The 27593-nt window shown below is 39.8% G+C and overlaps 1 protein-coding gene across 1 annotated transcript in view; it reads right to left on the bottom strand.

Moving 5' to 3' along the window:
• TNFSF11 (TNF superfamily member 11) overlaps positions 1-21965 on the bottom strand; it is a 34514-nt gene extending 12549 nt beyond the window's left edge. The window contains exons 1-2 of the mRNA XM_079136125.1: positions 21577-21965; positions 14303-14470 (exon numbers count right to left, since the gene is read on the bottom strand). Coding sequence (XP_078992251.1) covers positions 14303-14470; positions 21577-21807 — 399 coding nt within the window. The 5' untranslated portion in view covers positions 21808-21965. The remainder of the gene's footprint in view (positions 1-14302; positions 14471-21576) is intronic.
• Positions 21966-27593: the final 5628 nt, after the last annotated feature.

Here is a 27593-nt window from a genome sequence, read left to right as displayed (position 1 = left end):
TGATAATCTAATTTGGGGAAAACACTACAAAGAGCATCCTAATTCCTTTTCTTCTGAACAAATAATTCAGATGAAAGAGATCTTTTAAAAATGTATATTTGTTTTATCTTACTTGAAACCAACTATAAATTAACAAAACCAGTTAACTGTGAATAAACATCCAATGCAATCACATTACCTTCACTAACAGAATGCCCACAGATTTGCATAAAGACGTGCAGGTGGCTTTGACACAACTCCCAGAAAATAGGACAAGAGCAGAAGCTCTACAGAAACAGCTTTCAGTATGAGCAAGCTGGACAAAGGGCACTCCCAGCCTTCTTTTGGCCTCCAGCCACATTGAGTTATCTTCAAGAGACCTTAACGTTCTGCACCTCCGCCCTTTTCAAAGCTCAGTGATCTGCTTTCTCAGAATGCAGCATAGTTATTATCTGCTACTTGCAAAAAGCAAAAAGAATTGGCTCTTGATTACTATAAACTATCCATGACAACTAGGATCATTACCTACAATAAGTTACTAAGAAAGTTCCCATGAATGAATGAATTTATTTGCGGCTACTGTAAAAACTAGCCTTTTCAGACAATTTATTCATTATTAAGTGAACATAATTTGGGCTTAAATATTTATGATAGCTTCCTTTCACCCTTCAAAACAGGGCCACAAGAGGAAAACTCAACTACTGCAGGAAGCCAAAGAAATCAGCTGCCAATTCAAGGATAAAAGAAAGCCTCTGACACACTGCCACCTAGTGGACACTGTCAAAAATGACAAGCCTGGCACAACACGGGTCTAAAAACAATAAAGAGAAAGTTTCTGGATGTTTAAAAAATCTTTTCATTGTGGTATCTTCTCTTTAGACTGCATAACTTTTCATCTTTGCTGTCAAAGTATATTTGAACAGACAGGAAAACAACCAATATGATTTTTTTTTTTTTTTCTTTTAAATCTCAACTTTCACTTAACTCAAAGAAAAAAATGTTGGAATTTCACAATTTCTCCTCCAGGAAACAAAGTACACAAGAGATCAATGTGATTGTGTAACTGTGGTCTCCAGTGCTGCCTCTCTTCAACTCTTCTTGAACTCAACATCCAAGAAACACAAACCCTGTGAGTGTAATAGTAAAACTTACTCCAGTCTGTTAGGACTGGGCTTTCTTCAGAACCTTGAACATCTTTTAATATATTTTTAGGATCTCTTGCTAAACACAGGGAGGAAGGAGACATTCCAAAGCTGGCCCTATCTTGATTAAGTTGGGCCCCCTTAGGGGAGGTTCTACTCTATAAGAATAAATATAAACACTTATGAGTACTTTTAAGTCCTTGGAGTAGTTATGGGAATTTTGCTCCAGGTAATGTAAACATTTACTACAAACACTAAGCCTGCTTTGCAAACTCATCTGAATAACTGCCCCAAACAAGACTTGTCAACATTTCAATTCAGGAGTGAATATTATTAAATTGGTCTTAAGTTTGTTTGACTGCAATTTTTTTCATCCTATGAAATAATATAAACAGATTTAAGTTTGAACTGAAGACATTCCCAGCTGCAAAGATTCCCTGAAAAGGTCAAGTTGCTGAAGTTTAGGTGTATCAGACTAAAAACCCCACCTGTGCAATGTGATATAAACTCTGTGTTCCGTGTGGTATCTGTCAATCAGAGCACAGAAGAAGCAATTTGTAAAACCAGATGCTTTGGAAACCACTGGTTCCAGCCCATAGCTGGGGTCTCAGGTGGCTGCTTCCCTCTGCAGTACCGGTAGCAGCTGCAGGGACATCTGGCTGGTTGAACAAGGATTTAACATCCCGTTTGCCAGATATAATGCAGGGTTCATACACTTGTTAACATATGTAATGCATTCATTTTAATATCTTAATGATACCCTTCATGTAATTCTTCTCCAACCTAGTTACAAGAATAGTGCATTCATCAGCGAGTTAGCACATGAATACCACACATGGGTTGTTTCTGAAAATGAATAGCCAGTTTCCTATTCCTGCAGAGGAGCCCTGCAGTCTTCCACCTTGTAAGTAGTTCAGAAATTCATCCCCTCCTCTCCAGCTACCACTGCTTTCAAGCTTCAAGCTTTCATCACGTCTTAAATTACAATAACAGCCTCCTACCTCTTTGCCCTGTCTCCTGCCCTCCTCACACTGATCCATTGCTACTAGAATGAGCATCCTAAAGTACAAGTAGAAGGAAGTTGCTTCTCTTCTTAAAATCATCCAGGAACAGTTGCACACCTCAGGAATAAGTCCATGTCCCTTACTGGGGCTTATGAGGCTGTGAATGACTGAGCCTGTGCGACATTGGGATATAAAAAGAAATATATCATTGGTCTTCATCCCAGGTTCCTAGCACAGAGTTCCTAAAATTATTGGAGTTTCCTAATGGGTAGAAGTGATGAAAGCATCTTTTGTTGTTTATAAGCATCTTCCAACTAGATCTGAATTTATTCTAATGAGGTGACTTATAGAAACCAACTACAGGATTAAAGGACTGGAGCTTTAGCCCCATCCTCTGACCTCCAGGGAGGGAGAGGGGCTGGAGATTGAGTTCAGTCACAAATGGCCAAAGATTTAATCAATCATGCCTACCTAACATCGCCTCCACAAAAATGTTATGTAATAGGATCGTGTTCTTTATAATAAATTGGTATTAGTGAATAAAGCACTTCCCTGAAATTTGCAAACTGTTCAAGCAAATTACTGTACCTGAGAAAGAGGTCACTTGAAAACTCCCCCACAACACACACATTTGTAACTAGTTGGTCAGAAGCACAGGTAACAGCCAGTCTCAGATGTGGTGGCTCAGGCCTATAATTCCAGCAACTGTGGAGGCTGAGGCAGGAGGATCACAAGTTTGAGGTCAGCCTCAGCAACTTAGCAAGACCTTCAGCAAATTTAGTGAGAGCCTGCCTCAAAATAAAAAGGACTGGGGTTGTAGCTCACTGGTAAAGTGCTCTGGGGTTCGATTCCCAGTACCAAAAAAAAAAAAAAAAAAAAAAAAAAGAAGAAGAAGAAGAAGAAAGAGAAGGAGTTGGAGGAGGAGGAGAAAGAGGAGCAGCAGCAGCACAGGTAACAACCTGGGACTTGTTGCTGGGGTCATAATTAAATTATAGAACATGCAGCTATTGCCTAGAGAATTAGAAAATTAGAAGCCACTTAAGGTAAGGAAAAACCTCAAATATTTAGTGTCAAGAGTATTGTGTATCCAGAGAATGCAGCAGCTTTTCCTTTAGCTAGGTCACACTCTGGGCTCTCCTGCTATTCCTCCCCTGCACCATCATCCTCAAGGACTCTCTGGGACGCCATGGGTTCCAGCCTCCAGGAACTACTGACAGTTCTACCTGTGAGAAGCTTGGCTCCAGCTCATGCAGACCTTCACACACTGCTGTCATCGCCAGCTCTTCCTTAATCACAGAGCTGCCGTCTACCCGCGTTCTCGGTCTGCAAAGCACAGGAAGAGCGGCCACCACGTGAAGGGGAGCAACTAAAGAGACAGGATTTGGAATCTCTATCTCAGCTTTCCTCCCTTCCCCTAAAACTCATACTGACCTTTTAATCCATAGGGCCTGGGTGGAGGGAGGATATGATGTATGATCTGGAAGGAGGAGGTGACCCCCCAGGTCCGTATGAAGTCAGTGGAGACCGTTCAAAAACATCATGAAGCAAAGAACTTTTAAGAGGAGAGTCCATTGAGTAGTGAGCTGCCTAAACACAAGCAGGCTGCAAACCGTGCTTCTAACCTTAGAGCACAGACCACAGGATAACTGGAAGTGGGGAGCCAGGAGCGTGGAGGAAGGAGTCAGGGATGTAAGGTGGGTGAAGGTTCCAGCAGTCCAGGAAGAAGAGGGGAGGGGAGAAGGTAGATGGGGTGTAGATTCCACTAATCCCGAAGGTAAGAAACATCTCCCACCTAAATTTCTAACTTATTGATCTCTAAAATTCTTTCTTTTTCAATATAAAACTACTGACTACCAAAATAATTCTCTCAAAGCCATTATCTCAACACGGATTCTACCCACCCTCCATCTTAACTTCTTAATCTCTCTACCTCCTACCTGATCAGACACTGCCATCCGACAGCTGTCTACGAAAATTCTCAGTGAAGAACTTGACCAAGATATGGGCTGAGCTCCTCCCCCAGCCCAAATACAGTCACCAGGGCATCATTTCTGCCAAGAGAAGTCTGCAGAGTAGAAGAGACACGTCTTCACAAACTGATAATGAACCCTATCCACTGAAGGGCTGAGGAATAGTGTGTCCTTGTTTTCATAAAGCAGAGCGATGCTTTTCCTGGCAGTGCGATGGGTATGCTGGGAATAGAAAATTAGTTTTTATTGTTTAACCTTCATGGTTTAAATGAGGAAGATTCTGCTACAGTTAAAGTTCCCCTTGGGTATTCATAAAGGAGCCGTATGACAGCAATATTAGTCTTCATAAAGAGCCCAATTTTAAAATGTCTGACATCATGCTACTTGTTTAAGAAGTTTAATCAAGGGGTTTGGCAGAGTAACTGCAATGTGGCATCTTAGGCTAACTGCACTATTTACCACATCTCTGCTTTTTCTTTGCCAATCAAAAAATAACAACGCCACCCTTACCTTGGCAGTGCTTTCTACACTTACAAAGCTTCATCTCCTTTGAAAAAAAGGCTTCATCTCATACACACTCTCCCCCAAAAAAGTGTTTCTCACCACTAGGAAGCAAAGTCAAAGGGGTACAGAGAAGTTGAGTCACCCATTAGAGACAGAGAGGCCAGAAAGGGAAGAGGCCATGGCCACCGGGGAAGAAGAGTCCTAGCCTCAAGGTCCCTAATGTGTAGAAGCCACAAGGAGGTAGAGAGCTCCCCTCTCAAAGAAGCAGGACAGCACTGTACTTGGGAGTGACCTCCAGCCCTCCAGGAATCTTATGATTTACAGTGTGGCTGGCTTATGATAACAGCAAGCAATTAGATACCCAGGATACCTGCAGCAGGGGTGGGCATAGACTATTCATTCATTAAATTTGTTCTTTAAACTTTCATTGGGCATCTATTATATGCCTGCCACTGGGTCAGAAATGAAACATTACATGGTCCCTGTCCTTGGAATGCCCACACTCCTGTAAGTCAGAGCAAGCCCCGGCTCAGATGGTTAGTGAACCCCAAGATGTGCCCAGGAGGGGCTACTAGCCCACAAGCAGGTGGGCAGGTGTCAGTGGGAGCCTCCTTTGGAAAATAAGGCTTAAGTTGAGAGATAGGTAAAGAGATGATCACACAAAAAGGGCCCTGGGTTCAATCCTTGGTACCAAACAAAACACAAAAGGGGTGGGAGAGGGCTGGAATGGAATTTAAAGACCAGGCTCAGGGCTCCTAATTCATTCATTCATACATCGATTCAACAGAGGTTGGCGATGGCTCTAAAAGGTCAGCCTCCTGTGAGTCGTAGGAAAACTGTGATCAGAGGACAGATACCCTCTTCATCCTTGCGGTGCTTAGGAGCAGAGCAGAAAGGTGGAGAGGTGAAAGAATGCAGCCAGGTGAGGAAGGGTCAAGCACATTAGTATGGTGGAGACACCGGGCACAAGTTGAGGTGCAACTGATGAGATGGAGGAATCAAGGTCATGAGCCCAGGGCAGCAGAGGTCGGATAAGGGTTTTCAGAACGCGAAGTACTGGTTCAGCAGCTCAGATTTTCATCCTGACTACAAGGATTCACTGAAGAGTATTTTAACCAGGAAGGTAAGTGATATGTTCAGACGCATTTTAGAAGTCACTCGGCTATGGAGAGGACGGACTAAGGCAATGAGGACATGCACAGGGAGGTTATTTGCAATGATCCAGGAAGAAATGATAATGGCCTATGTTTATGTGACTATAGTAAGAAAGAGGATAGAGAGAAGAACATGAAAGCTGTGTACAGAGGTAAAAATCACAGGATGGGGGAGGAAAGACTTAGTGGGTAAAAGCATAAGACCACCTTCTGGCTCCTGGTGTGGGTGATGGAGATGATGGGAAGTCCTTCAACATGGAAGGGTGAAGCAGATGAGCAGCAGCTGTGGGCATGAGGACAAGGGTTCCAATTCACCCAATCATTGGCGAATATGAGCTTTTGAGGGTATAATTTGGTATTTTCACTACTGTCACTGCTGCCCCCAATCTCTAGTGTTCTCAAAGGTCAAATATTGTAGGCTGGGGTAGCACCCCAAGAAGTTCCACAGGAATGCCCAGAAGGCAACTCTAGACTTCAAACAGTTCCAGCAAACATTATTCATCTGATCGTCTCAGATACAGACAGCTCTCTACCACTTCCAAGACCACCCTTCCTATACAGCGCAGCCTTGGTTCAACTTCACAGCAGTCACTTCATTCACAAACGGCCAGTCTGTCCAGTGGCTCTCACCCCTTTTTAGGATGCTTCGAAGAAGTGACAGGGGCCATCCCCAACCAACCAAGTCAGAATCCCCAGTGATGCATTCAAGAGCTCTTTTATGATATTATTAATATTAACATGGGCCTCAAATAAATCTTCAGATCCAGCAAGCTAGGGAAACTCTGCTGTGGGAGACTGCTTTTTCCCTAACTGCAGAGACTTTCCCTCTCCTAGGATGCTCCATGCCTGGCAAAACAATCCAATCTGTCCCTCACCAGTGAAGTACCCTCAGTCCCATTTACTTCTAGAATCAGCCCAAGATCTCAGGTCATATAATGAATGCTCCCCTTTCAGGCATATTCTTCCAATTCTCTGTTTCTTTAAATATGTCTATATGGACTGCCTTTTCTTCTCCCCTGGGGTACATGTAGCACAAACATAAGCCCATCTCTGACAATGTCATTCACTGGTTATCTCCCTCTTGCAAACCTCTTACCTCCTGCCTTCTTCCCTGGGTCTCTCCGGAGAATGAGCACACTGCCAAGTCTATTGTTGCCCAAAAGGCAGTAGATGGCCTTGGTTTTATAGGAAAATTCTGTGGGCCTGACTTCAAATTTCCCATAAAGACAGCTTTTATAAATGCTAAATATGATTGGGGTTGAATTGCACTTCCCAAAACTGTATGGCAAACAGAGACAAAATCCTATTGGAAAACCACTACATGACTAACATCTTGATTTGGGAACACCAGTGCCCCAAAACTCAAGTTTCCTTGTGGGTTTATGAGAAAATTTCTTGGGCACATGATCTTATATACAAAGGCAAAGAGACAATGAATAGGGTTTAATAGGTTTTCTCTTTGTCTTTCTTTTTGTTAACCAAAAAGCAAATGAGAAATAATGACTATAAAATAAGTCTATGAATTACAATTTTATAAGCAGATACAATCTATTTAAATTTTAATTGATTTCTTATTTACTTTGTTTTAAAGTTAGAAATGGCTTCTTATAATAATCATGACTAAAATTCTAAGGAATCCACATTACATATGGAGAAAACACAATCACTTCATCTGATGAACTTTTTGGTTTTAAATTAGTGTTCTTGAATTCACAAAACCTAGCAAAAATTGTTCAAGTGACATTAAGGTTTATTCAACATCATAAATGCATATATCTAAATGCATATATCCATAAAACTTCCTCAAAAAGATAAAGGGTGTTACATTTTCTAAATTCCTTCCGCTTGTAATGCAAACAATTCTACTATATTTTAACATTTAGAAAATAAAACCTTGCTGGGCTCAGTGGTGGCACACCTGCAATTCCAGCAACTTGGGAAGATGAGGCAAGAGGATCACAAGTTCAAAGCCAGCCTCTGCATCTTAGTGAGGCCCTAAGCAACTTATCGAGACCCTGAGTCTCAAAATAAAAACAGTTTTTTAAAAAGGGCTATGGATGTGCTCAGTGGTTGAGTGTCCCTGGGTTAAATCCCCAGTAGGAGAGAGAGAGAGAGAGAGAGAGAGAGAGAGAAGGGAGGGAGGGAAGGAAGGAAGGAAGAAAGGAAAGAAGAAAGGAAAGAAGGAAAGAGAGAAAGAAAGAGAGAGAAAAAGGGAAGGAAGGAAGGAAGGAAGGAAGGAAGGAAGGAAGGAAGGAAGGAAGGAAGGAAGGAAGGAAGGAAGGGAGAGAGAGAGAGAGAGAGAGAGAGAGAAGGGAGGGAGGGAAGGAAGGAAGAAAGGAAAGAAGAAAGGAAAGAAGGAAAGAGAGAAAGAAAGAGAGAGAAAAAGGGAAGGAAGGAAGGAAGGAAGGAAGGAAGGAAGGAAGGAAGGAAGGAAGGAAGGAAGGAAGGAAGGAAGGAAGAAAGGAAGGAAGGAAGGAAGGAAGGAAGGAAGGAAGAGAGAGAGAGAGAGAGAGAGAGAAGGGAGGGAGGGAAGGAAGGAAGGAAGAAAGGAAAGAAGAAAGGAAAGAAGGAAAGAGAGAAAGAAAGAGAGAGAAAAAAGGAAGGAAGGAAGGAAGGAAGGAAGGAAGGAAGGAAGGAAGGAAGGAAGGAAGGAAGGAAGGAAGGAAGGAAGAAAGAAAGAAAGAGAAAGAAAGAAAGAAAGAAAGAAAGAAAGAAAGAAAGAAAGAAAGAAAGAAAGAAAGAAAGAAAGAAAGAAAGAAAGAAAGAAAGAAAATCAAAGCAAAGCAAATCTTGACCACGGAAACTTTAAGACCTGTGTCTTCAGAGTCCACTCTTGCTCATGTAATGAGTCCACTTTCCAACCTACCCAGGGCTTAGTGAATGTCAGAGACTCCTCAATCTCCTCCATGTTCCCCTACACTCATGCCCTCCTTTTCTCTATTAGTTACAGGCGATCTGCTTCCTCAAGTTTTATGGGCAAATTAGCTATCTGCTGGAGTCAACATTGTCCAGCCTCCCCTGCAGCAAGGTGTGGTCTTATGAGTAACTTCCAGCCAATAGGATGTTATTAGTAGTAGCATCAACTCTCAGGTACCACCCTCACATTTTCTTTAATCCATTCCCTATCTAGAAATGACAACAAATGGAAACACAAATTTGGACACACAATGAAGGGACATATTGAGGATGGAGAGGCATCCCTACTAACCCTGGGGGGCTCCCCTCTGGATTCTTCAGGGGATACTGTGCATTTACAATCTTGAAGGAGAGAAGGCCAAATACATACCAATGCCCCAGGAATCAAGAAAGAACTCCAGGTAAGAATAACTTGTTCAATAACTATGGCTACCTAGTCATTCTCCAGCAAGTTGTTCATTAGAGATTCAGAGGCTTACTCTCCAGGAAATGCCAATGAGATGACCAATTGGTAGTCATTATCATCATTGGCTTTTCCTATTCTGGAGTGCAGTTACAAAGCTTGATAAAACCCTACCTATATGAGAAGCCAGAGTCAAGTTTTTAAGTTCCCATTGTAGACCTGCCTCTGCATTGTGAGCAGGCCAAGGAGAGGTGAGCAGACCTGAGGACAATGTGGCCCAAGTGAGAAGTCTAGCTGGAGACAGCATCTAACAAAAACTAACCTGTGTTATGACTGTATGAAGCATTATTGCCTTGGCCCATATAACATTCAAAATTATCAGTTTTAGCTCTGAAGAACTATCACATAAGAACCAGGCTTATATATTCTTGAATGGCTTTATGAGTTGATGAGTTGGTGGATGTCCAGCTTCATTTAAAAATACATTTCTGGAGTTCAATAAGTCATTCATCACTTACTTTTCTTTTTTAAGTTAATTCCTGAGAATAAATTAGGTACAGCATATCCAAATGTGTGCAAATTGACTACAGTCCTTGTCCTGATGGATCTTGCAGTTTTGTTCCATAGTCACTAAACATTTCTGATGATTTAGCTCTACCAGAGAAAATATTTTAATGCTCCCAAATGTACATATATATTTACTTAAAATAGTAAATAAAAACACTCCTGGGTATTATGCACACCACAAAATATTCACAATCTAAGACATATCTTTTAAAAGCTAGTACCAAAAAATAAATATACTGGTAGGTACTTATGCTTCCTCTCTTCCTCCTAGGGGATAATCTTGAATTCTCAGGACATCCCATTTCGGTGATTTGTGTCATCTGTATATTGATCTTCTATACATCATTCTTTCAAATATCTTTGCAAGTAAGTTTCAGAGAGTGTTTCAAAAACAATAAGCCAACGTGCAATCAACAACCTGGCACACTAAAGTCAGGCAGAGTCAGGGTCTCACCCTGAGGGCACAGAATGTATAGTTAGCACATAAACAGATGGCTCTCCATTGAGACTGGGCAGGAGGGGTGCCCTCCCTGCCACGCAGGGCTGTCCTCATTAAGGCCTGAGCTCACCACTCTCCCCACCCCGACCCTGGCTAGCAGAAGCCAAGGAGGCTGCCAAAACTGAAAACAAGAATCACTTTACAAATCAGACACTATTATTTATACCAGTGTTTTCTTTATTGTCATAGACTGTTATGACAGACTTTATAAACTGTGGTTGGTAGAGTTGGATAACTGAGAGGCTCTCCGAGCTCTGCGCTAAATGGGCAGGAAAAGCCAGAAAACCCAGCCACAAACAAAAAAAGAGGGGAAAAAAAACTGCATTACTTGTCTGACCAGAGACAGGCTGGGTAAACACCACTTTTTGCACACATATAATGCGATATTGTGCTTATGTCTGGTATTCGTTACCACTGGATGGGTTGATCTCTCAATAATGATTGCAGCCACACATGTAATTTTGCTTTATGGGTTCACTTGATATCTATGTTAGAACTAAAACTAAGTTACAAACCTACTAATGAATGCCTAATACATCATACTATTTTTAGCAGTGGCAAGAGAAATAAGAAATCTGATTATATTGGAAAAGTTGTGCAGAATGTCATATTAACCAATAATCCCCATCAAAGGATAATACATTTGGCATATCATGAATTTGGCTAAGATAAGAGAAAAGTAAATCCTTGAATATATATAAGAAAAGGTGTGGCATCATGCCTAGGGCAGTATATATACTTAACAGAAGCTGGTTGACTCTAATGATAAGATATGGATATCACTCATCTCCCTGGTCTAGGGAAAAGAAATGGTATCTTATATCCAGTACATGTTGGTTTATTATAATTGGCATATTTCACCAATGCACATTAGTATATTATAGCAGATCTTTGTTTTTAAAAGGATTACTGCATATATTAGTATCTACATGAAAAAGTTAAAATCCTATGGCACAACAAAAACAAATATGAAATAATTGAAATAAAGTTCTACTCATCCTGTTAACCATAATAACCTATTACTATAATTAAAACTATAACAAAAGAAGTTGATTATTCTCGCCTGTCCCAAAATCTTTGTCCTTCTAGTTTTCCAGGTACTGAATCTCTCATAATTAGTATTACTCATTTGGAATACAGAAACATATCTCCAAAAGTCTCCCCAAATAGTCAAAATTCTGCCATTTTTGCTTATCAACACCTTTAAGTACAAATTGGTTTTTATACTATTTAAGCAGTCACTCAGAAATCTTGAAGGAAATGGAGGGGGAGGGGATAGGAAGGATAGTAGAGTGAATAGACATTATTACTTCATGTACATATGGACTGTATGACCAATGTGATCTTACAATATGTACAATCAGAAAAATGAGATTACACTCCATTTTATGTAAGATTTATCAAAATGTATAAATGCATTCTACTGTCATGTACAACTAATTAGAACAAATTAAAAAAAAATTTTTTTAAAGAAAAAAGAAATCCTGAAGAAAATGGGTAAGTTCTGATGGGGCAGGTAGTAGAAGAAAAGTTGTATGAACAACAGAGAGTGTTGGAGGGCCATCAGATGGTCTGGATTTGCTTTCCCTCAGAACATGATGGAAGGTCATGACTTTTTTAAAAAAGTAAACAATTTGTTCCAATCCCCTTTTTAATATCTAATATGTTCACTTATTTAAAATAATTATATATTAAGTTATATACACACCAACACTCACATATAGAGACACACACAATAAGATCGACATGAAGCTATTTGTTCCTTTGTGTGAATTTGTCTTCTACCCTTTGCCCAAGTTATATTGCTGTAATTATTATGTCTGTACATAGTTATATGTGTACATTATGCAATTCTATTTTAAATGCCTCTGTAGAGTTTTCTAGTTTTATTCCTATATACCCTGTACATTTCTTGTTAAATTTATTTTTAGGACATTTTTTACATATTATATGTGGAATCTTTCATTCATATTTTCTAATTATTGATGGAAATGGGACAACTAGTGATTATTACTTATTAATTCTTATAAACAGATTTGTTTTGCTTTGCCTGTAGCCTTTCAGTTTCATTTGAATTTTTCTAAGTACATAATCATGCCACATGCAAATTATGCCTTCTACTCTTCTCTCTATATTTTTCTTATTTCACTGTTTGGCGTAATTATATTTGCTAGCACTTCCAGAACAATGTTAAATAATGTGGGGACAGTGGATCTCTTTCCTGTGTCCCTTACTTTAAGAGAAATACTCCTAATTTTCATCCTTAGCTAACTTGCAGCTTGAGATGTTTATGAAACATCAAGAATTCATCTAATTATGTGTTCTAATGGATTTTAAACATCAGAAATAGATACAAAATGTTTTCAGTCACTTCTCAGGCTCTAGGAAATAATGTGGTTTTCTTCTTTGACCTGTAAAGATGCATTCTTGGATTCTTACAGTAATGCTAATGGTATCTACTCTTAATATTATTTATTTTCAAAATTATCTTGGCTGATCTTGAATAATATTTCTTTGATAAGAAACTCAACGAACACTTTTCAGGAACAAAGGCATCAAGGAAATTAAGTTTATCTCTTCATTTTAAGGAGATTAAATATGGATTGATCCAAACAGAAAAGTGACACAATAATTTACTTAACCAAAATTATTTGAACAAGGGATTCAGCTTTCAGTTAAAGATTATTCCTAGTACATGTAAACAGTTGTTTGTAGATCGATTACCCAGTTTTTGAGAGAGGAGTTTCACAGATGGAGTAAAAGATAAACTACTGACATGAAACAGAACAATGAAAATGAATAGATTAGCAGAATTGCTGTTGCTATAGCTCAAAAATTATAATGTGAAACAAAAACAACAATGAATTTAAACCCACATTTTACACATCTACTGCATAAAGCTAAGCATTTACTAATTATAATGAAAAACTAATTTTCATAAGTAACATGTTTTCTTATACATATCACAATATGTACTTTGATTCTAAGATACACATTGTTTACAGTATAATATCTCTGAAATTAGGATGTAATTAGAATCTATGATGATCATGTTTAACTTTTTCTTTCTTAGTGATGAATAAAATAATGAAGAAGCTGAAACTAGGTGATGTCTTAAATTTAACCAAGTCTAGCAAACCTCAACTCTACATGGGTTACAGATATTTACCTCTATTAGTTTTACCAAAAACAGCTTCATCTCCCTACCTCTACCTCTGACTGATAGATACACTCATAAAAATATGCTATTCCTCTAGGTGGAGTTTTTAAAAAGTAAACTAAAATTAAATTTAGATTTAATGGTTTTGAGGACTCCAGGACTTACTCTAAGATGACAAGAGATAATCCAGGCAGTTTCAAAATAGAAGTTGGATGTATAGATGGATGCATGAATGTATGCAGATATGATGCAGAAAAGCAATACACACTGTTTGTTTGTTTGTTTGTTTGTTTTGTATTGGAGTCACGGTTTGGGTTCTATCCAGTTTGGTAGAGCCAATAGGCAAAATAATTCTAAGCTACAGAATTCTCAGGTGACTTTCTTCAGGAAATAGAACAGGCAGTTATGACAGTGTTTCTCAATTGAAGCTGTTGGTGTAATAGAAGCCATTGGTCTTCTCTGTGCCCATCTTTCTTGTCGTCCATCGGTTCCATAAAATGAAGAAACAGACAGAATTTCCATCCCCACCACCACTACATTTTCTGCTGTGCATGCTCCTCACATTCATGACAATAAAGGCCCAGTTACAATTGGGTCTCATCAAGCCCTGGATCTCAGATGTGGAAGAGGGGATGCTACCATTTAAAAACAAATGGAAAGGAAATAGCTACCAGAAAGTCCTGTGAATCTGGGGAATGGTTTCTATCTTCCGGAATTCAAACTAGCAACCACAGGGCACCTTTGTGCTCTTTCCAAGTATGAATTTAAATCCCTCATCTTAAAAAGAAAGGAAAAAGAATTTTGTATGAATGTCTCTGGATGCCATAATTAACCACTACCAACTTTGAAAGAATTCTGCTAATCTCTTTAAAACATTCTCTTTAACTCTTTTACAAATCACTAAAATAAAAAGAACAGAGTCAATAGCACTTGGCAAGTTTTAATATTTGCTAATTGTAGAATCGGCAAGGGCCCTTAACTTATTCACCTCAGTGTGGGCTTACCTTTTGCACAGCTCCTTGAAAGGCCTGTTTAATTCTCCTACATGAATCAGGTATTAATTTTGTGTCTTCGTTCTCCAAAGTTGTGTCTTGCAAATCTGCATTTTCATGGAGTCTCAAAATTCTATAAATGCAGTGAGTGCCATCTTCTGATATTCTATTAGGATCCATCTGAGCAGGGAGAAAGGAAGGACATTGGGGGGGGTTACTGTTAATTATTCTTCTGTTTAATAAAGTGTGACTCGAGAACAAAAAGGTTCATTCTTGCAAGAGTTTTTATGTCCCCGATGATTAACAGTTAATACAATTACCCTCCAGTTGATGAAAACATTGACTTCTAATTCATTTTGATGAGTATCTAACTATCATCCTCAACCAAGTGAAGTTCGGTGGTAGATTTTCAACATCAGAAATGTGTGATTCACAAGGTGCTTCTCAAGGTTGCCTAATAACCTGAAAGTCCTCAGAGGGAGGGCATCAAGGAAATCACCTGTGACCAGTGCAGGTAGAAAAAGGTTTTGTCTCTAAGACATATGCAGCAGGCTAGACGGGATCTTGAAGCCCACTTGGCTATTCAAAGCATACATAAATCAGGGGAAATTAACATCAACAATAACCCCTGTGTCTGCCTGGTCTTTTCCTTTAATCAGTGAATATTTTAATCATCCAAAGGGAGAGATAAATCTATTTCCTAGCTATAAACCAAACCTGAAGCCATAAGTATAATTCTTCATTTGAACTGAAACTCTCATCAGTATTTCTCAACCTGAATTAGTACATCAGAGGGTGTTTGGAAATATGGGTGAGATGTGGTGTCACATTAGGGTGGGAGGGCTGTATGAGCATAACCTTGTAACAAGGTATATACTGGAGAATGCTAAAATTCTTGTAATGTAAGGGATTGTGACACCCACAATATATTCCCCTGGGTTCATTAGCTGATCACCTGGTTAGAACAGGTATCCAGCACAAAGCACTTCTTTGAGCACTGCTATACATTGCTTGCTAGTGTTTTCTGCAAAGGGCTCTGGCAAGCTTTTGCAGTGGTTTCAACCACTAAATAAAGAGTAGTGATAATTAGCCACAAATATTTTAATAATAATAGTTTAATTTATCCTTTCTTTTAAAAAATTCAAGGTGCTTCATGTGCATTTGCTTATTAGTAGATACAAACTAGACCCCAAAAAATGAAAAAAAGGAAGAGCTATATATGTTTACATTAACCAAAGGTACCATAGCTCAATCAGAATTAATACTAAGTCACTCTCCCTGATTTATTTTTTAAAAAGTATTCAGAAATATATGCAGGTTTATTAACCAACCACCAGAAATAAACTGGAAAGTATCCCATCCATATCTGAAATTCCAAAATGTGAAATGACAGCCTTTTAAAAATACGCACTCAGGACAAATTTTATTATCCCAGTCTTGCAAATATAAGAATGACCTATAATCAGAAAATGAGAGGGAGGAGGGGATGAAAAATGGTGGAATGAGACAGACATCATTGCCCTATGTATGTGTATGATTACACAAATGGTATAAATCTACATTGTGTACAACCATAGAAACGAAATTATGTACCCCATTTGTGTACAATGAATCAAAATGCAGTCTGTAAAAAATTAAAAGCTAAATATAAATAAATAAATAAATAAATAAATAAATAGAAAAGAAGTACCACCATACGCACACCTATAATCCCAAGAAGCGGCTCTGGAGGCTGAGGCAGGAGGATCACAAGTTCAAAACCAGCTTCAGCAAAAGTGAGGTGCTAAGCAACTCAGTGAGACCCTGTCTCTAAATAAAATATAAAATAGGGCTGGAGATGTGGTACAGTGGTTGAGTGCTCCTGAGTTCAATCCCTGGTATCAAAAAAAAAAAAAAAAAAAGAAGTACCACCATAAAGCAAAACTATTTGCAAACTATATTTCTCATATTTTCTTTAGAATAATTCATTTGAATCAGAATTATGATTGTTTATAGAAGGACAGCTCTCAATCACATCCTTTTTTTTTTTTTTTTTTTTTAAGGCTCATGTTACGGTTTAGATATGAGGTATTTCCCAAAAGCTTTTGTGTGAGACAATACAAGAACATTCAGAGGTGAAATGACTGGGTTATTGGTTATGGGTTATGTTATGAGCATCATCGGTGCATTAATCCACATGAATGGATTAACGATGTAGTAACTGTGGCCGAAGGAGATGGGTCCCTGGGGGCATGCTTTTGGGGTATGTACTGTGTCCTTGTTGAGCAGAGCCTCTTTCTGCTTCCTGATTGTGATTTACTGAGCGTTTTCCCTGTGATATGTCCTTCTATCATGATGTCATGCCTCACCTCCAGCACACAGCAACAGAATTGTCCACCTCTGGGCTAAGCCCTCTGAAACCCTGAGCCCCAGATAAAGTTTTCCTCCTCTAAAGTTGTTATTGTCAGGTCTTTCAGTCACAGCAGCAAAAAAAAGCTGACTAAAACAGCTCATTTATGCCGATAAGTATCTACAAAATCAGAAAAACTTGGGCAACCCATATGAAGGGTCAACTGCGTTCAGACCTCAGAAAAGAAAGCAGAATCATTCGAAGACCTCAGTTGGCTCAACACCAGAAAAGTGTGGAGCTGAAGGAACAATGTGTCATTCATAGGGCATTGCCTGGGAACCCTAGAGTTGGTTAAGCTTGAGTCTTGCTGACTAACTAAGCTGTCTCACAGGAGCAGCAGTCCCCTGCCTTCTCAGTACTCTGTAAGTGAAGTCCAAATAGCAATAGCAGCCTGGGCTCACTAGAAACTTGTCAGAAATGTAGAATCTCAGGCTCCACTCTGGCACACTACCACAGAATGTGCATTTTAACAAGGTCCCAGGTGATTTTTACACATATTAAAGTTAGAGAAGTGACGTCTTAAAATGTCAAATATACAAGCATATACAGATTTTCTGCTTTTAATATGACTCCAAATTCCCCTGGACACTGATTTTTAAAATTAGTATCACTAATTAGTAAGAAAATACTGACTCATCAATAGTGGTTGATGATTCAATACTATTAAATAGAATGCAAAGATCTTCCCCTTTATCTCTTAAAAAATGCCTGAGCCCAGATCCTACCCCACCCCCAGGCCAATTTCATCAACATTCCTAAGAGTAGAGTCCAATCGTTGAATCTTTTCCCCAAGTACTTTGAAAATGCAGTTGAGATTCACTGTTTGGAATTTAAGTACGTTTAAAATCTCAATTGTTTTTCCCAAAAGAAATCATGATTGCATGGCATAATTAATTTTGATAGACTCATTTATTTTGTTTACTTAAGGATCACTTGTTAGAAATCTATTTTTAACTTACAACTAAATATCTTTCTCCTTCCAGTGTACAGGAAAAAAGAGGTGAACAGAAGTTTGGGGCATATGAGGTCAAGCACATACACAGGCTAAGGATAACCTCTATGTGAAGGAAATGCTAAGCAGGGAACAGAGTTGCAGGATTAGTGGCGGAGACACAGCAAACACTCTTTGAGCAACTGAATGAAGGTATCTCCTACCCAAACCCTATATCTTGGCACACAGCAGTCTAGACAGAGGATTTGAATGACTGAAAATCTGTACTATTTTAGCTACTAATTAGATAATATGCACATTATAAATTAGAAATGAACATATGGGTAGTGTTGCAAATCACTGAAGGCATCTTAAATAAATTATATATGCCAGGTACTATGCTAGGTACTACAAAAAAGGCAGTGAGCAAAACAGGTAGTGTCTATCTTCATGAAAATTACACTCAACTGAAGAACACAGCAATTCCACAAATGATCTGAGTAAACTGAGTTACAAATAAAGTCACTGTACCTAGGCATGTCTGAAAACACCAAATCTTGAACATCTGATTTTAAAAAGGAATTTTAAAAAGCACTTATCAGATAAAGTAGTACCTATGAAATGAACTTTTTAAAATATAAACTTCTTTGAGACTTAATCATTCGTCAGGTTCAACGAGGCAGGATGCTTGACATTTGTGCTACTTCGTTATCTGTTTCTGTCAACAGGCAGCTACCACATCGCCACACCAGATTTTCAGTGGGGAGGGCTGTCCTGGGTAAAAAGCAGCCAGAGAGGTTAATATGTGCATCTTGGGAGGTTAAGGGGAGGAGTTAAAAGGGCCAAAGAGCTTGAGTTTTCTGAAAAACTTATCTTACAGTTAAACTCTAAACTTTGAATTGGTTATACAGATGTTAAAAAAAAAAGTACAAATATTATAAGCAACTTTTTAGAAAGTTGTTTTTTTTCTTTGTAAACCAAAGTATGAATACTATGTGGTAAATATATAGCACAAGCCACATGCTATTTTCTCTTTGGCAAGGTCTGTAGGGGGAAAAGCCAATCTACACTGGATCTAGTACATATATTTAAAAAAAGAAAAACTAGGCATAGGCAATATGAAACAGTCGGGGGACTAATTCATTGCTTACAACTGAAACATGAACTGAGAATGGGGAGATTTTTTTTTTTAAGTTGCTAAGTTTTATACTATTCTGAGAGTCCTTCTAATGCATCTAAAGCTAAAATTAAAAAAAAAAAAAAAAAAAAACCCTGCATTTTTCTTAAGAGTTTGCATACCTTCTTTCCCCTACCTTTATACTAAAACAATCAAACTGAATTATTTTATCATTTTTAACTGTAATCTATAAACATGTTCCCTGATACTAGATGATATTATTCTCTTCAAATTAATTCAGAAATCCCAAGTACTTGGTCCATAGCTTTCAAAACCCTCCTGTCATTTGGCACCAAGTTCTAATTAAAAGGAACTGATAAAAACAACATTTTGCTTCTTAGTCAGAACTGTGACAGAAGATCTTCAAAATAAACAAAGGTGGGAAAAACTGTAGCTTGAACCCCTATTCACCCATAACCCAGTTACTACAATTACAGCACATGGCCAATCTTATTTCATCTACAAGCAATCACTTCCCTACCTCTTCCCAATCAATTATTTTGAAACAAATTCCAGACATCAAAGTATTTCATTTGTAACTATTTCAGAATGTATCTCTAAATGATTAGGATTTCTTTAGGAATCAAATGTAGATACTAAACTCAATAAAATGCAATCAGAACTGGTGGTATATTCATATGAACACATTACTTCTAATACCAGTTCTTTACTAAAGGAGATGACCTTTTAAAACTGCAGTACAGAACTGGGTGCAGAATAATAACTAAAATGTTTTGCATAAGTCTTAGAGAAACCCAATCTTCGTGGCAGTTAGGGAAATTGTACTCAGAAATCTGATGACATTAAATTCTCCTAAAGAAAAACTTACAGCTAAGCTTACTAACTCACACGTGTGCTTTGGGAAAAGGTTTTGAATATTTCACTATTATTCCTGTGCTATCCAGTTGATGAGAGGTAACCATCAGGACAGACCTCTCAGCCCACTCCACCACTGGAATTCCTTTGGGAAAGTTGAACAACTGTAACAAGAACTCAGCTGGTCACTCTTTCCTACAGGGCCAAGCCAATTTCCATGGTTCCTGCCAAGCTAAGCTGTCATGATCCCTAGAATTCATCCATTGCCCATTGCTCTTTCTATGTTGAACGCTCACTTCACTATTACAGCTGGGGAAATGTCATGACCCTAAGGTGTTAGAAAAGATTAGAGAAGAGTGATATCATTATTGGAGAGCTCCTCCAGTATATGGCACCATGTGCACACACTGTGTATTGAAATAATTGATTCCTAAGTCACGTTCCATAGCACTTAGACTCTCGATACCAAACATTAAATGGAGGTTGTTAAGGTAAAAATGGTAAACCATTCACTTGTTTTTACCTTTATTTTATTTATTTATTTTTATGTGGTGCTGAAGATGGAACCCTGTGCCTTACATGTGCTAGGCAAGTACTCTACTACTGAGCCACAACCCCAGCCCAAAAACCATTCATTCTTGACTGCAAAGCATTCCAATGGGGGGGCGGGGGGGGTAGTTTAGTCACTTTCATATGGATTTGTGTAATCCATGTTTCAAGCCACTCCAAAAATTGACTTTTAGAAAAAGTTCTCAACAGGGAAAAATTGTTTATTAACACATAATTACAAATTTTCTGAAGTATTGTTAATAGCACTTCTATTTTTGTTTTAGTAGATAATTACACTAGTGCTATAAAATGCATACTAGTGGATAATGAATGCTTAACAGAAAACCTGTGAATTCAAGTAGGAGTTCAAGATCCTGGTACATGTCAAAAACCCATACAATGCAAGCAATGCCATGTTTTGATGCATTCAATTTGGTTTAGTAATCACCTTTGAGTCTGAAAACCAATGAAGTCCAAACCCAACTTTCTTTTCCCATAAAAAAAAAAAATGCACAGTCAGCCCCCCACTTCCTCTGAGAAAGAGTTCACAGCACCAGACAAGAATATTTGAATGAATCCAACCAACTGCACTGCAATTTCCAAGAAAACACAGAGCATAAACCACCAGAAAGCATAATATTACAAATTTACCCCTTCCTTTCTACTATCTCCCTGCAGTTCTGAGCCCTCCTCCACAGCCTCTTCATCTTTTAAAGGTTGGTTACCCACTAGATTGAAGCGAGGCTGTGCCAGCACACACACCTTGCTTCCTTCCTCCGCCCACCTCACTGGCAGCACGTGGGGCTGTCCCTCTTCCTTCACCCTTCAGAGCCCAGCCTCATACACAGGACAGCTCAGCAGCAGCAGAGTCCCTGTCTAGGCGACTCAGGCAGCGCTGTCATTCTGCCCATCTGATGCCCTGGGTTTCGCCCCTGACCCAGTACTTCAAAGGCTGAGGGCACCGCGCGGCCCTCCAGCGCTGTGGCTGGAGGATACCTGCAAAGCAACCAGTACCAGGAACAGAAAGTCACTGGGTGGTGGGCGGGAAGCAAAAGTGTCAATGCCTACCTGAAAGCGCTCATTTTTCTTTTCCTAAGTGAACTTAAGTAGCTCCTTAACGCCAAGTGAGAAATGGAAGGGACAGTGTGTGATCACGTCCAAGAGAGATGAAAGGCCCGTGCTATTTCCGGGAGGCGAAATTCAAACCCATCATCTGGCCCGACACGCCCAGCCTCCGGGGTGCGGATAAGTAAAACCGGGCAGGTGCGCCCGAAGTCTTTAGCCCGACCCTCCCTTTCTTGGAGTCACTTTCCCCTTCTAATATCTGGGGAGCCCAGCCCTGCCGCCAGACTGTTTCCCTCCAGTGCTGGACGGACGAGGTGGGAGCATCCCGCCGCACGTCCCTCGGGAAGGCGGTCACTCACCTGAGCTCTGAAGTACAGGAACAGAGCGACGCTGCAGACCACCTGGCCCAATCCCAGCCCCAAGAGAGCCACGAACATGGAGCGTGAGGCCGCGGGGGGCGAGTGCGGCGCGGCGGTCGCCGGCGGGGAAGGGGCGTGCAGGGGGCCCTCGTGCGGAGCGCCGGAGCCGCCGCTGCCCATCTCCTCCGAGCCGCGCAGGTACTTGGTGTAGTCTCGGCTGGCGCGGCGCATGGCGCTCGGCCCGCTAGCTCGGGCGCTCTCCTTGCTCTACGGCTCCCTCCCTTTCTCTTCTGCCCACCGCCAACTCCAAAGGCAGCCGCGAAGCAGGCTCAGCGCCAGGCAGGACCTCGACGTGGAGGCTCTTTGGGAGCCCGGCGGTGGCTCCTGGCGCGCGAAGAGCCGGCGGGGCGCCCTGGGCAGCCCCAACTCTTATAAACCGCATGGAGAGGGCTGGCCTCCGGAGCCAATCAGCCCTGGCGAAGCTGCCTCTTCCACTCCCACCTCTGGCTCCCCTTCCTTCCTCTTGCCCTCCCTCTCTTCCTCACTCTGTCACTAGAAGGCCTCCTCCCCATCTGGGCCCATAGAAGAGGCTGTGGGTGGGTCCAGGGGTTACTGACTTAATCCTCAGCTGCCCATCCTCTGCTGCCCTTTTGGAGATCCAAAAGATGGTCGGGGAAGATGTAGATGAATCCTTCGGGTAAAGAAGGAGGGGCACATCATGGATATTCCTCAGAGCAGTTCATACCTTTTGGGCCTTGGTTTCCTCCATAGGATTTAGAAGGTTAAATTTGGTAATCTCCCAAGACCCTTGCTGGACCCTTCTCAAAAATTCGGCAAGGAACACTCTCAAGGATCTTAACTATTTGGCCTCTATCGTGGTTCTAAATATAGCTATAGATTCCCAGAGTTTTGGAAACACTTAGAAAATTCCAGAACTCCCTTCCCGAATTCCCGTTTGTGCATCTTCAAAGTAGCATTGAGAGAGACAGGTTGTGTGGACTGTGGCAGCAGCGAGCCTATATATACCAACACAGAAGAAAGAAAGAAAGAAAGAAAGAAAGAAAGAAAGAAAGAAAGAAAGAAAGAAAGAAAGAAAGAAAGAAAGAAAGAAAGAAAGAAAGAAAGAAAGAAAGAAAGAAAGAAAGAGGTGGAGGGAGGGAGGAAGGAAGGAAGGAGGAAGGAAGGAGGGAAAGAAAGAGGGAAAGAGAAGGAAAGAAAAAATGCAAAGGATAGTGCAAAGGGGTGCTGTGCACATCCAGAAGCAGGCAACCCAGGAGGGCTGGCGCTACAGGAAGAAGTGTTACACAATGCTGGTTATAGAGTTAAATGTTATCATTGTTAAAGAAGAGTTGATCCCATTGTTGAAAAAATGAAAATATTAGCATGGCTCACAAATTATTTCTGATACATATTCAAAGGGAAGAAGGGAGGTAGACCATTTAAACACCTATAAAACTTAGGATGTTTCCACTTTTAAAATGATTCTTGTTTTGCATTTTTTTTTTGCCTTGTCTAATGGGCATTTCTATTATGCAATATTTATCACAGATAGCACATCACTGAGTTATTAAAACAACTCTTTTAAATTGAACACTTAGAGCTCAGTATTTGTTAAAGAAGAGTGACTGAGTTGTCTTTAAAAACAAAAAAGCCTATACAAATGAAATGATTACGTGTCTGTATATCTAAATACCTCTAACATTTAGTGTGTATGTTTGATAGGGAAAGGAAAAAAATTTTAACTCCAACAGAGAAACAATTAACATCAATCTTCTATTCCATACAATTTTGGTTTCTTTCTATGTCTCATTTAATAAATTTGGGAAGGAGGTTTGTTTCCTCCTTATCCTCCTTCTTCCTCTATTTATCTTCCTTATTTGGAAAACAATTCTTTATTTCAATCTTCTTATAAGTCTTTATTAAGATCAAAGATTTTTCAGATATTGTAACAACTAAATCCATAATGATACTCTTCCATTATTGAAGATGAAAAACTTGTTTCTTAAAAAAAAAAGTTTTAATGTAGCAATGTTTTTTTTTTTTTTTTTTTGTACATTTTTTTTTATTCCTTTAAATCTTGATCTTCAGGTTAAAAGAAGGTCCTTCAGGACTCACAGTGACAGCATTAGCACTCCAGGCGGCTGCTCAGAGGAGAAGGCGAGTGGTGAGTTGTTTGGACTTAAAGTGACAGCGCCTGAACACAGGGAGGCTGCCTGGAGGAGAAGCGTGGTGGGTTGCTTGGTCTTGAGTGGCCGCACCAGAGCTCCGGGCGGTTGCCCAGAGGACCCGTGCAGCGGGTCACGTGGATTCAGAGCCACTCAGAGCGACCACTCCTGAACACTCGGGGGGTTATCTGGAGAAGGAGGAGGAACGGGGAGGGTCACTTCAACTCGGAGTGATTGATTGCCCAGGGCTACAGGTGGTTGGTGGGAGGTGGAGGCATGCAGTGAGTTTCTTGGACTCCTAGTGACCGCACCGGAATACTGGGCGGCTGTCTGGAGGAAGAGGCATGTGGCGGGTCTCTGGGACTCAGAGCGATTGTACAGGGCCCCAGGTGGCTGCTCAGAGGAGGGGCCGCATAGCCAGGCGATTAGGTGCAGAGCAGGGTCCCAGGATCTAGGAGGCTTCTTGGTGGAAGAGCCGCACAGAGACAGACTTAGGGCAGAGCGAAGGTTCCAGGCCTGCGGGCAGATTCTCTGAGGAGGGGCAGCCTAAGGAGATTCATCTGCGAAGGGTGAGGCTCCCAGGCCCAGGAGGTAGGGCCGGGTCCCTGGGAACTTTGCAGAGGAAGGCAGTCCAGCCCAGGCAGTAGCTGTAAATTGAGGGGAACCTCTAGGAGGGTACTGACCAGCGAGACCTCCCCACCGGGTGAGTCTTCCCTGCTGGGTGAGGTTTCCCCACAAGGACGGTAAAACCAGAGACTCAGGCTCAAACAGGCCTTGCCTCAGCCCGCAGCCTAGGTCCCCTTTGGATGACCATTGGTCAACAAGTGGAGGCACCTCTGCCAACTAGCAGGGATTATACCCCACCTGAAGGCCACCACTCCTAGAGAGGCAGCTTCCTATGGAGCACCGCATTATCAACTTCCTCCAAGACTTCAGGCTACTGAAGGCTAAGGGGGGATATATATAGAAATCTTCAGGGACATTATAAGTCAATAGAGGAAATCTGCAATATCTCAGCAGTCCACTGATACCTGAACAATATGAGAAAACAGGGAAAGAAAATGCTGCAAACAAATCTACATGTTACATCAATAAAACTCAATGACAGCATGGCAGAAGAAATGACAGAAAAGGAGTTCAGAATGTACATAATTAAAATGATCAGAGAAGCAAACGATGAGATGAAAGAGCAAATGCAAGCATTGAATGATCGCACCAATCGACAGTTAAAAGAGCAAATACAGGAAGCAAAAGATCATTTCAATAAAGAGTTAGAGATATTGAAAAAAAACCAAACAGAAATCCTTGACATGAAGGAAACAATAAACCAAATTAAGAACTCCATAGAAAGCATATCCAGTAGGATAGAACACCTGGAAGACAGAACCTCAGACATTGAAGACAAAATATTTAACCTTGAAAACAAAGTTGAACAAACAGAGAAGATGGTAAGAAATCATGAACAGAATCTACAAGAACTATGGGATATCATGAAAAGGCCAAATTTAAGAATTATTGGGATTGAGGAAGGCCTAGAGAAACAAGCCAAAGGAATGAACAATTTATTCAATGAAATAATATCAGAAAATTTCCCAAATCTGAAGAATGAAATGGAAAATCAAGTTCAAGAGGCTTATAGGACTCCAAATATACAAAATTACAACAGACCCACACCAAGGCACATTATAATGAAAATACCTAACATACAAAATAAAGACAGAATTTTAAAGGCTGTGAGAGAAAAGAACCAAATTACATTCAGGGGGAAACCATAAGGATATCAGCAGACTTTTCAATCCAGACCCTAAAAGCTAGAAGGGCCTGGAACAACATTTTTCAAGCCCTGAAAGAAAATGGATGCCAACCAAGAATCTTATACCCAGCAAAACTTACCTTCAAATTTGACGATGAAATAAAATCCTTCCATGATAAACAAAAGCTAAAAGAATTTACAAAAAGAAAGCCAGCATTACAGAACATTCTCAGCAAAATATTCCATGAGGAAGAGATGAAAAACAAAGAAGCAAATCAGCAAAGGGAGGAATTATCCTAAAGGAATTGTCAAATAAAGGAGGAAAAAAGTTATGTCAAACAAATAAATAAATAAAATTTAAAAAATGAGCCAAATGACCGGGAAACCAAATCATATCTCAATAATAACCCTGAATGTTAATGGCCTGAATTCATCAATCAAAAGACATAGACTGGCAGATTGGATTAAAAAGAAAGATCCAACAATATGTTGCCTGCATGAGACTCACCTCATAGAAAAAGATACCCATAGACTAAAGGTGAAAGGATGGGGAAAAACATACCATGCGCATGGACTCAGCAAAAAAGATGGAGTATCCATCCTCATTTCCGATAATGTGGACTTCAAGCCAAAGTTAGTCAGAAGGGATAAAGAAGGTCATTTCATACTGCTTAAGGGAAGCATAAATCAGCAAGATATAACAATCATAAACATCTATGCCCCAAACAGTGGCTCATCCATGTATGTCAAACAAATCCTTCTCAATTTCAGAAACCAAATAGACCGTAACACAATAATACTAGGTGATTTTAACATGCCTCTCTCACCATTGGACAGATCTTCCAGACAAAAATTGAACAAAGAAACCATAGATCTCAATAACACAATCAATAATTTAGACTTAACGGACATTTATAGAATATACCATCCAACCAAGAGCGAATACACTTTCTTCTCAGCAGCACATGGATCCTTCTCTAAAATAGACCATATATTATGCCACAAAGCTAATGTTAGCAAATACAAGAAGATAGAGACACTAGCATGTATTCTATCAGATCATAATGGATTGAAATTAGAAATAAATGAAAGAGTAAAACACAGAAACTATTCCAACATCTGGAGATTAAACAATATGCTATTATATGATGAATGGATAACAGAAGATATTAGGAAGGAAATTAAAATATTCTTAGAGGTAAATGACAACAAAGAAACATCATATCAAAATCTCTGGGACACTATGAAAGCAGTACTTAGAGGGAAATTTATTTCATGGAGTGCATTTAATAAAAGAAGTAAAACTCAACAACTAAACGACCTAACACTACAGCTCAAAGACCTAGAAAAAGAAGAACAGAACAGCACCAAAAGTAGTAGAAGACAGGAAATAGTTAAACTCAGAACTGAAATCAATGAAATTGAAACGAAAGAAACAATACAAAAAATTGACAAAATAAATATTTGGTTCTTCGAAAAAATAAACAAAATTGATAAACCTTTAGCCACACTAACAAAGAGAAGACGAGAGAAAACCCAAATCACTAAAATTCGGAATGAACAAGGAAATATCACAACAGACAGGATTGAAATACAAAACATAATTAGAAGCTATTTTGAAAATCTATACTCCAACAAAATAGAAAATTTCGAAGACATCAACAAGTTTCTAGAGACATATGAATTGCCTAAACTGAACAAGGAGGACATAAACAATTTAAATAGACCAATTTCAAGTACTGAAATAGAAGAAGTCATCAAAAGCCTACCAACAAAGAAAAGTCCGGGACCAGATGGGTTCTCAGCCGAGTTCTACAAAACCTTTAAAGAAGAGCTCATTCCAATACTTCTCAAAGTATTCCATAAAATAGAAGAGGAGGGAACCCTCCCAAACTCATTCTATGAAGCCAATATCACACTGATACCTAAACCAGACAGAGACTCATCAAGGAAAGAAAATTTCAGACCAATATCCTTAATGAACATTGATGCAAAAATTCTCAACAAAATTTTAGCAAATCGCATACAAAAACATATTAAAAAGATAGTGCACCATGATCAAGTGGGCTTCATCCCAGGTATGCAAGGTTGGTTCAACA

Source organism: Sciurus vulgaris (genome assembly GCF_902686455.1).
Source record: "Sciurus vulgaris genome assembly, chromosome: 4".
NCBI lineage: Eukaryota > Metazoa > Chordata > Mammalia > Rodentia > Sciuridae > Sciurus > Sciurus vulgaris.
Note: the sequence above shows the minus strand (reverse complement) of the source record. Positions and strands in the feature narration are given on the sequence as shown.